Here is an 11,775-nt window from a genome sequence, read left to right as displayed (position 1 = left end):
ACACACACACACACACACACACACACACACACACACACACACTGTGACGGAGCAGGTGACAGAGTGACTGACTCCGCCACTGACAGCCGACACACACACACACACACCACACACACACACCACACATTTCCTGCTGCTGAACCATGCAATTTCTTATTTATTTTACGTTTGTTAATTATGGGGAATGATTGTGTTAAGAGGCGGTTAATCTGTTTATGTTTGGGTCGGATTCTTTTGTTGAGATGTGGTTTTGAGTTGATTGTGTCACCTGCTGACGGTGAGCCTGTGGGAGGGGCTATGGGCTCAAAAGGGACGGTGTTGGTTCCTTGTATTTGTCGGACTGTGTCACTCGGAAGAATGTTGCAATGAAGGCAACAGTTGGGACGTGTTTGGGAGTTGGTTGCAGAGAAGGCAACCCAGAGCATGTTTACTCTGATGAGTGATGGACGGCCTGTTTGTGGACTTTTATTTTGTTGTCTAACTTGTGCTGGTTCGTTATTTTGTTTGTTATTAATAAAGTTTTGGAGCGTAACCCAACAGACTAGGCCAGTGTTTGTGAACGGACAATTAGAGCCCCGTCACACACACACACACACACACACACACACACACACACACACACACACACACACACACACACACACACACACACACACACACACACACACACACACACACACACACACACACACACACACACACACACTTTTATAATGGCCATATTCTGCTCTTAACTCTGTTGTGATTGAATCAAAGCAGAGACTGTACTGACCTGCAGATGGTCGATAAATGACAGCAGGACTTGCTCAGAGGAGAGTCACACTTTGAGAACAAAGACGGCTCCATTTGGGGGGAAGGTGAGCTCTTATCCAATCATGTGTTGCCACTGTGGTCATTGAGACTCACTCAACTCATCATTTACCATCATAGCTCTGCAAGGTCCACTTTTATATTCTGCGGCATATTCAGAGGGAAAGAGAGCACTATTCAAACTAATGCTTTGTTCAGCTAAAGGGAACGTGTTCCACTTCCTAAGGTGTCATTTAGTCTGGGGACATAAACCCACTGCTTATACAAATGTCAGGTTTTGTCCCGAACACTTTTTTGCTAAACAGCATGCACCAAGAAACGAAATAATGACGCTTTGAGAAAAGATTTGTCCGCACACAAAGACAGCACACATTTTGAATGGAGGAGAAACAAGTGTTATTTGTCTTAAAGGGTTAAAGAAACATAGCCTTAAATGACGAAAGAAATGCACCGATAAGTACTTTTAACACATGTAAGTTCTCCATACTCACTGATGCAATTGATGCTTATACCAAAGATACCTAATATATATCCTTATTATAACCCAAACCATAATCAAACCATCATTTCCTAAACCTAAACAAGTAGTTTTGTATCAATTCACCAAGTTATCCACCTGTTTTAATGCAATTAATAGTAATTGGTTTTCATTAACTGACTAATATTTCATTGTAATCGGACAAAATAACTGCTAATTATTACAGAAAACACTTTTTGGGGGTTGAAACTTGACGAGAAAGCAGTTATTTCAGGTCAGAGTGGGGGAAGAGTGGCCGTCAGACTGTAAGAGAGTGTGTTTGTTCTTACCCGGATGTTGTCGAAGGATGCTTTGTTGGTAACGTCATAGAGAAGAAGCAGAGCTGAGGAGAGAGAGGAAGAACAACCATTCATTGGCTGCAGAATCACAGAGAGAGTGTAAATAACACGGGGAGAGGAGAACAGAATGGAAAACGTGACGGGAACGTGGTTGGAGGTCGAGATGAATCATAACATGACGATCAGCTGTGTCACATGGATGTGTCAGACAAACCAAATGACTCAATCATTCCAGCACCTTCTGATCTGACGGTGCAAAGATGGACGCAAAGGTGACGTTGTTTTAGTTCTGCAGAGGTCGTAGTCAAGCATCTGAAAGCATCCTGTCTCCTTCCAGCTGTCAGCATCCATTTCTATTAACTGTTACTGAAACCTGACCCCAAAACTACTGATTGTACCTTGTGGTGTTTGGGCAATTACTGTTTAAAAGCTGCACTTTCTCGCAGGACGTAAAGACTTTCCTACAGGCAGACACAATGTGGTTGCAAAACAGGATACACAAAAAGACACTAGGGCTGGACGATTTGGAATAAATAACTAATTGTGATTCTGAAATAGCTATTTGCTATTTCTATTATTCTAGTCCAGGCTCAACAGCGGTAATTAAAGTTTAAAAGTCTCAAAATGCTCCAACTACTGTCACAAACTGGATGAATGTGAAGTATGTTGTTAAAGGAGGATGAAAGCGTAATCAAGGAGCACTGTTGGAGTGACTTTGATGGTTATTGGACTCAGGATTCATTCATTTGGATTCTCGCTGTATGAAGAAATTAAAGGACGGCGGAAGTGGAAACAATTCACAAAGGGATTAAACTGTTTCAAACACGTGCTCAAAGTCAGCCGGATTTTGCCGATGTGTTTATGTGGATTCAAAAGTCGTAAATAATCTACAAAATGGAGGAGACCGATCTGATCGGAGCAACTGACAAATAATGCAACTGAAACCGGCATGGACAATGACTATGTTTTAAAATGCGCTTATCCAGAAAAGCCTGGTTTGGACACTTTACGAGCAGAAGAAACATTTCTATAGAAAGAATTATACATTTCTGTCTTTTTATGCCTTTAATACTAACTTGAATTGTTATTCAAATTAATGAATCAATTATTTTTTATATTTTATTGTAATGTAGAGACAAGGCTTTTAGTGACAATCATGCATTGCCTTACAATTATATGTATAATAAAAAAAAAAAAAAAAAAGTCTAAATATGATATTTGGCCTCAAATCCTCTGAGGCCTGGCGCCCCCCCTGCGATCTTTGGCGCCCCCCATGTTGGGAACCACTGTTCTAGTGAATATGCGCCAACCGTGCATGCAGCCTGTTGCAGCTTCTCCTGCTAGATTTGTCAACTTCCACCTTTCTTATTTGATCTTACTTGCTGTGTTTTTGTGTTTTAGTAACTCATCAGGCTGTGTCCTTTCTAAACGTGCTTGCAGAGAGATTTGTTTTCAGTCTTTCAGTGTTAGTTTTAAAGCAAACTTGGACGAGAGGTCCTTACAGTCCTTCTTATATTTATCATTGATGTACTAATGCTAATAACGGTTTTAGAAGACACTGATAAACCGGTTTTTAAACATGTGTGGCCGATTTGGATCCTGATGCACATCCACGATTAATTTACATCGTAAGACTTACATATCATGTGTCTTTAAACGCAGAATTACAATCCATTCTCTGTCCCAACAAAACCATTCCTGGCTGAGATCTGTTCCACAAAGCAGCAAAGGGTGCATGTTAATGAGTTGAGTCAGTCTTAAGCTCATTATGTCCTGCAGTTTGACCTTTAAAGAGACAAACAAATGGCACCACATGAATACAACATCCATCCAAGCATTCACTTGTGTGAGATGTGTTTCAGTAATTGGTTCAACAAGAGCTTTTGGATCCGACCCAAGAGAGATGCTCGGAGAAAAGCTGCTGCAAAGTGCTGAGCTCCACTGTTTACCACAGGATGAATGATGCACCTGAATCCTGATCACCTCCAACTGCACCCCTGCTGTCAGGCCGGATGCAATCACCTCAGGGGTTTCAGAGCAGGAGGTGGAGGGCGTGCATTATATCGCTCTATCAGACGGAAAAATCATTACACCAACGAGGGAAATCGTCTCAAATGCATTTCTCATCTGGATCTACTTTCACTTGCAATAATTAGCCTCAGCTTATTACCTCCTGCATAATGCCTCCAGCCAGCTTCTGCTTTACATAAATCCTCCTCATTGTTCCACACCCCCTGAACACATACACCGCCTATTCCCCGTCCCTCCAGCCATGGCTACTTGCTCAATATCTTTTGGATTAAGCCAAAATCTTTTTTATTCCAGCCAGACAAGTGCGTGAAGGGTGTTTAATGAGTTGTAATCACCGTGAGCACAGTCGGGCTGGGAAAACGCTGAGCAAATTAGGAGATTTAGAGAAAAAAAGAGACAGAAGGAGAGAGAGATGACCTGCTCCTCCAGTGAATTCCCTCTCATGTGTTTATCAGCCACCAGGAGTTGCTTTTTCACCCTCTGCTAATCCAATTACACTCTGGCGTAAAGAGTTGGGAACGTGGTTGGAGGTCGAGATGAATAACGATCAGCTGTGTCACATGGATGTGTCAGACAAACCAAATGACTCAATCATTCCAGCACCTTCTGATCTGACGGTGCAAAGATGGACGCAAAGGTGACGTTGTTTTAGTTCTGCAGAGGTCGTAGTCAAGCATCTGAAAGCATCCTGTCTCCTTCCAGCTGTCAGCATCCATTTCTATTAACTGTTACTGAAACCTGACCCCAAAACTACTGATTGTACCTTGTGGTGTTTGGGCAATTACTGTTTAAAAGCTGCAGCACTCACAGGAACTAAAGAGTTTCCTACAGTGGCAACTAATGGCAATTTTGACATTTCAATGACATCGCATTGCTATTTTTTTTAATTCTAGTGCATGAGCCAACCGTGCATGCAGTCTGTTGCAGTTTCTCCTGCTAGACTTGTACTATTTTCAACTTCCACCTTTCTTATTTGATCTTACTTGTTGTTTTTCTGTTAATAAATTATATTAGTAACCTATTAAGCTGTGCCCTCTCTAAGCTTTCTTGTAGAGAGAGATTTAGTTTTAGTTTTCTTGCCATTAAGTCACCGTAGCTGCCTTGTAGCTGTCACTACCCGATCTGCAGCCCTGCCCGATCTGCAGTGCGCATGTGCGAGATGGTCCGCCATATTGGACAACTCCGGACGGCAACCCAAGAAGGACACTTGACACAGTGGCTTTTGGCAAAGCTCAAAAATAAAACTCGAGTGAGCTGAGTTATTGTTATTACAACGTGACTTCACTATTATTTAACAACTCTTTTTATTGGGTTCTTTTATTTGGGTTTAAGTACATTGTCGGAATAAGTGAGAAATGAATTTAACTTCTGTTAGACAGCTATCATACTGAATACATATTTACTGTGAATGTATGCAAAATGTATGGCATATAGCTGTCTAACAGAAGTTAAATCCTTTTCTCACTTATTCTGACAATGTACTTAACCCCAAATAAAAGAACCCAATAAAAAGAGTTGTTAAATAATAATGAAGTCACGTTGTATAACAATAACTCATCTCTCTCGAGTTTTCTTTTTGAGCTTTGCCAAAAGCCACTGTGTCAAGTGTCCTTCTTGGGTTGCCGTCCGGAGTTCTCCAATATGTCGGACCATCTCGCACATGCGCACTGCAGATCGGGCAGGGCTGCAGATCGGGTAGTGACAGTAGCTACCAGGTAGAAGCTAATCGCGCTAAAGCTGGCTAGCATGGTGGTTGGAACAATGGCTATTCCCACTGAAATCTCGAGAAGGAAACAGGTAACATGTCTTTACCATGAGCCTGAGTCTTCATCATGTCTTGTGTATTGTTTTTGGATATTGCACTAGTCCAAACTGTGATTTTGACAACATTTAGAATTTTTTTTTGCAGCACTAGAAGACAGAAATATGTCTCAAAGATGGAGGAAGTCACTTTAAAGGGCAGAGGAAGAGACAGGTAAATGAAAGGTGGTGACAGTGAGTAACATAAAGAGACAGAAAGGTGGGTAAGATGAACCGAGGCAGACATATTGATGGATCCACCGATAACCTCTGCAGAAAACTGCGAGACGATAAGAAGACAAATATGCTAATTAATAGCCTGATGGAGAATATAAAGTGCTTCCTCTGGCTCTTTGTAATAATGGCTTTCCTTAGAAGTTGAAGTTGCAAACTGCGCTGATGGTTATTCAGCTATTACACTGGCTGAAAGGTTTTTTATTAAATGCATCTTACTGCATCGTCTGCTAACTGAAAGAAACACTGAAACAAAGGAGAAACACTTTAATAAACTGTCCTGACAATAAAATAAGTGTTTTCCAGAGGACGCAACACATTGTGGTCGAGCAGCAATGATGTCTGTTCTCTGAGGCAGAAGCAAAGGGCAGGGTATTATTAAGAATGAACTAAAGTTCAAGTTCAAAGGTCTGCAGTCTGCTCCGAACGGCTAGACCTGCAGGCCGGACAAAAAGCCTGACGTGATGAAATATTCATTCAAATAACAGGGTTGTTCGTACAAACGGAAAGTAAACAGAAGTCTTTGTGTTCAGAACGACAAAAAGATAGAACTTTAAAGAGTCCTCTCCTGCTGATGTTCAGGTGTATATCAGTATGTAGTGTCTCTACTTTAAAGAGTCCTCTCCTGCTGATGTTCAGGTGTATATCAGTATGTAGTGTCTCTACTTTAAAGAGTCCCCTCCTGCTGATGTTCAGGTGTATATCAGTATGTAGTGTCTCTACTTTAAAGAGTCCTCTCCTGCTGATGTTCAGGTGTATATCAGTATGGAGTGTCTCTACTTTAAAGAGTCCTCTCCTGCTGATGTTCAGGTGTATATCAGTATGTAGTGTCTCTACTTTAAAGAGTCCTCTCCTGCTGATGTGCAGGTGTATATCAGTATGGAGTGTCTCTACTTTAAAGAGTCCTCTCCTGCTGATGTTCAGGTGTATATCAGTATGTAGTGTCTCTACTTTAAAGAGTCCTCTCCTGCTGATGTTCAGGTGTATATCAGTATGTAGTGTCTCTACTTTAAAGAGTCCTCTCCTGCTGATGTTCAGGTGTATATCAGTATGTAGTGTCTCTACTTTAAAGAGTCCTCTCCTGCTGATGTTCCGGTGTATATCAGTATGTAGTGTCTCTACTTTAAAGAGTCCTCTCCTGCTGATGTGCAGGTGTATATCAGTATGTAGTGTCTCTACTTTAAAGAGTCCTCTCCTGCTGATGTTCAGGTGTATATCAGTATGGAGTGTCTCTACTTTAAAGAGTCCTCTCCTGCTGATGTTCAGGTGTATATCAGTATGTAGTGTCTCTACTTTAAAGAGTCCTCTCCTGCTGATGTTCAGGTGTATATCAGTATGTAGTGTCTCTACTTTAAAGAGTCCTCTCCTGCTGATGTTCAGGTGTATATCAGTATGTAGTGTCTCTACTTTAAAGAGTCCACTCCTGCTGATGTTCAGGTGTATATCAGTATGTAGTGTCTCTACTTTAAAGAGTCCTCTCCTGCTGATGTTCAGGTGTATATCAGTATGTAGTGACTCTACTTTAAGAGTCCTCTCCTGCTGATGTTCAGGTGTATATCAGTATGTAGTGTCTCTACTTTAAAGAGTCCTCTCCTGCTGATGTTCAGGTGTATATCAGTATGTAGTGTCTCTACTTTAAAGAGTCCTCTCCTGCTGATGTTCAGGTGTATATCAGTATGTAGTGTCTCTACTTTAAAGAGTCCTCTCCTGCTGATGTTCAGGTGTATATGAGTATGTAGTGTCTCTACTTTAAAGAGTCCTCTCCTGCTGATGTAAAAGTATTGCATTTATTATTATGTGTTGTGGTGAAGTTGTTAGAGACATCACAATAAACAGAATCCCTGTGCAGGCCTGTGTGTATTTGCATTTGGTTGCTGTGTCCCTGCGTGTTTACATAACTGCATTCAGGGGGAGGAGAGCAGTGAAGGTCAGCAGTGATTATTTAAACAGATTAATATCGAAGCGATGATGGATGGCTGCACTCTGTATGGATCACTTCACGCCACCAAGCTCCATGGCTTCCTGCATGAACTTTGATAGGTGTGTTGTTGGAGGGCTGCATTTGGCTCATGCGTTCATATGTTGTGTTTTGAAGAATGTGGATCAGAAAACACAAGAATGTACATTTCTGAAATCCCTTTTAACCCCCTGAAGTCCTCCTACAAGATATCCAAGTACAGATCCAAGGTACAGATAGAAGTGGCTTCATTAATCGAAATCAAAAGCTAATTTCGATCGAATTTCGAAATAAGAAGTGCTTCTTCTGCCATTTGTTATATCATATAAGTTCCCTACCACGATCAAAATGAAGTTGGATTTTAAAGGTGACTTTTACACATCAACTAACAAGAATATGACATTTTTCCTCTAGGGACATTCGGCTGACAATTTCAAATGAGTTTGATGCCTATAATCAAGCGCTCATTTTAATGGATTTTCGAAAAATGTCTCTTATGACCAAAATAAAGTTTAGGACTTTTACAGATCAACCAACATGCATATTTAAAATCAACTTGTTAATGTCAGAAAAGTACAAACAGTCCCTCTAGTGCTCCGTTCCTGCTTTGACTCTGACCTGAGTTTCAACAGTCACATTAAAAGACTAATGTCACAGCAGGATTTGGAAAAACTTGTCCATGCTTTTATCTTCAGTAGACTGGACTAGAACGAGATCGCGGATACAAGCGGCCGAGATGGGTTTTCTCCGCAGGGTGGCTGGCGTCTCCCTTAGGGATAAGGTGAGAAGTTCGGTCATCAGGGAGGGACTCGGAGTTGAGCCGCTCCTCCTTCGCGTCGAAAGGAGCCAGTTGAGGTGGTTCGGGCACCTAGTTAGGATGCCACCTGGGCGCCTCCCTAGGGAGGTGTTCCAGGCACGTCCAGCTGGGAGGAGACCAAGGGGTAGACCTAGGACCAGGTGGAGGGATTATATCTCTTCTCTGGCCTGGGAGCGCCTTGGGATCCCCCAGTCAGAGCTGGTTGATGTCGCCAGGGAAAAGAAAGTTTGGGGCTCTCTGCTGGAACTGCTACCCCCGAGACCCGACCACGGATAAGCGGGAGAAGATGGATGGATGGAGACTGGACTACTGCAATGGTGTCTTCACAGGTCTCACTAAAACATCTATTAGGAAGCTGCAGCTGATTCAGAACGCCGCTGCTCGAGTCCTCACTGACACTAAGAAAGTGGATCACATCACTCCAGTTCTGAAGTCTTTACACTGGCTTCCTGTGTGTCAAAGAATAGATTTCTAAATACTGCTGCTGGTTTATAAAGCACTGAATGGTTTAGGCCCAAAATACATTTCTGACCTCCTGCTAAATGATGAACCATCCAGATCTCTCAGGTCTTCAGGGACTGGTCAGCTTTCTGTCCCCAGAGTCAGAACTAAACATGGAGAAGCAGCGTTCAGTTATTATGCTCCAAATATCTGGAACAAACTCCCAGAAACCTGCAGGTCCGCTGCAACTCTGACTACTTTTAAATCCAGCAAGAAGACTTTTCTTTTTGTCGCTGCTTTTAATTTAAAGCACTGTAACTTTTATCCATGTACTTTTTCTTTTAATGTTTATTTTATTAGCTTTTCTTTTTAATGACTGATTTTAAATGCCATTTTCTGAATGTCTTTCATTTTTTGTAAAGCACTTTGAATTGCCTTGTGTTGAAAAGTGCTATATAAATAAACTTGCCTTGCCTTGAAAATTAAAAGCACACCTATGATTGCACCACAGCACATGTACTAATGAGAAGCCAGCGTGTGGTGTGTGTGTGTGTGTGTGTGTGTGTGTGTGGAATTATCCCTACAGAGACATTCACAGTGTAGCCTCTTTACAAACAGCTGGCTGCCATCATTATGCTTTTAATGTTTAAAGCCTTGGATTAAATAAGGACTGATGAAACACCAGTGTGAGCTTTAAAAAATAACTTTTCTCTATTACCACCAAGTTAAAATGTTATTAGCTTATTGACTCGCTACTTTCAGTACCACTATGACATGAAAGGGGCCCTATTGTGCATTTGTCCTTTGCTCTAGTGTGTTTTATAGATTTTAGTGCATGTAAATGGTCTGCAAAGGCTAATTGGACCACTTTGTTTACTTTTACATTACATTACATTGCATTTAGCTGACGCTTTTATCCAAAGTCACTTGAACATAGTGACGTAACACTCGCGCTTCTATTGGCTGGCGCTGCAACACATTGTAGGTGGCGCGGGGGGCGCTCTAGTGCTCCGTTCCTGCTTTGAAAATTAAAAGCACACCTATTGCACCACAGCACATGTACTAATGAGAAGCCTGTGTGTGTGTGTGTGTGTGTGTGTGTGTGTGTGTGTGTGTGTGTGTGTGTGTGTGTGTGTGTGTGTGTGTGTGTGTGTGTGTGTGTGTGTGTGATGTCTAACTGATGGATTTCACTGTATCCCCTAAGGCAACTTGCTGTCTTTGCATTGATGCTCCTGCGTGACAAAATGAGAGTGAGCGTTTGAAATATCCACCAGCGTCGCCCTCCATCCATCCATCCATCAAATCCTTCATTTCTTGGGTGACAGCAGAAGTTTTAATTTCTTCCTCTGCTCATATAGCTAAGCACAACAACCCATAGGGCTCCATTTAGAAAAGAGGTGGATCAATCACAGCGACAAACGACTAAACCCCCCTCGGTGTCTAGTGACAGCTGAATCCAGACTGCTCCGATAAAGAGAAAATGAACAGGTAAAACATGTGAGATATGATGGCTGGATCAATATTTGAAAACGATAAAGTCACACACTGAATAAATAAAAATGAACTCAATGGAGAGTGTTAGTAGGGAGAGTTATTTGAGCAAACACACACACACACACAATGTCAAGCCTCAAACATGCCTTTGACTGTAACCTTGCACATTTCTGTTAATATGCAGGAAGCTACTGTAGTTGTGTGTGTGTGTGTGTGTGTGTGTGTGTGTGTGTGTGTTTGTGTGTGTGTGTGTGTGTGTGTGTGTGTGTGTGTGTGTGTGTGTGTGTGTGTGTGTGTGTGTGTGTGTGTGTGAAGCCAGAGACAGAGAGCTCTTGATGATGGATCGCTGAGCTCATGGCTGTCCTAATGGTGGAGCGATTCCTTCAACAATTTGTTTCCAATTGCCTTTTCTCACTTTATTTTTCCACTCCATCTTTTTCTTTCCTATCGTTTCCCACCATCCCTCTGCTGCTGTCCGTCCTCCCGCCTCTGGTGGGACACAAGCTGCTTCTGATTAAGGCCTCCAGTCGCTCATTAGTGATAAAAGTAGAGAGCCGAGAAGACAGGATAGAGGGAATAAAACATGATGCAGGCAGGACGGGATGAGGCAGAGCAGAGCGGCCACATTATGAGGTAATGACACCGTTTTAAATGCATTAGAAGGTAGTTTTGTCATTTGTTTCCCATGTTTTTGTAATAGCTCATTTCCTCCATAGAAGTGGCATTCAGGGACATTTCACGCCTGACTTATTTGGACTTTCTGATGCCTTTGATTTAAAAAATAAAATAAAAGCATTTAACAGAACAAAACAGCTGGTCCAATGTTAAGAGCTAGACTCTAGTTATCCATTAAAGTTCTGGTTTTTATAAATTGTTTAGACTTTTAGAACAATAAGAGAACATTTTGGCAGTTTCAAAGTTTTTTTTAAATGGGGTTTTATTGCTTTTTTTATTTGATATGAATATTTCTGAGTATTTTGAATGAAAACTCTTAGATTGTTTAAAGGTCCCATGTCATGGCCATTTCTACTGATCATCATTCCATAGTTGAGGTCTACTAGAATAGATTTACATTGTTCAATGTTCCAAACTCACATTGGTTTCTCACAGCATCTCTGTATAGTATGTGTATTCACTCTCTGTCCTACACGGCTTGTTGGAGCTCCTGCCCCCCCTCCCTCCCTGTGAGCCCAGTGTGCTCTGATTGGTCAGCTCGCCCACTCTGTTCTGATGAGTCCACCACCGTTACAGCGGAACATCAGTGTTTATGTGTTACAATGGCGTTTGTTAGCAAGCAGAAAATGACACCAGTAATGAGAAACGGATGAGAATGCTGCGTGGGGTCTGGGTGCCGTGTTGGCGGGACGTTGCGCGG

The 11,775-nt window shown here is 41.9% G+C and overlaps 1 protein-coding gene across 1 annotated transcript in view; it reads right to left on the bottom strand.

Annotated features, from left to right (window-relative positions):
- Nucleotides 1-1,617: 1,617 nt before the first annotated feature.
- The window catches only part of LOC117547962 (ras-related protein Rab-26), a gene marked incomplete at its 3' end in the record, with an annotated part of 81,352 nt that continues 71,194 nt past the window's right edge, over nucleotides 1,618-11,775 (bottom strand). Inside the window, 1 exon segment of the mRNA XM_034218892.1 lies at nucleotides 1,618-1,670. Within this exon segment, the coding sequence (XP_034074783.1) occupies nucleotides 1,618-1,670 (53 nt within the window).

The sequence above is a fragment of the Gymnodraco acuticeps genome, unplaced genomic scaffold, assembly GCF_902827175.1.
Source record: "Gymnodraco acuticeps unplaced genomic scaffold, fGymAcu1.1, whole genome shotgun sequence".
Classification (NCBI taxonomy): Eukaryota; Metazoa; Chordata; class Actinopteri; order Perciformes; family Bathydraconidae; genus Gymnodraco; species Gymnodraco acuticeps.
This window is presented reverse-complemented; position numbering and strand designations above follow the sequence as displayed.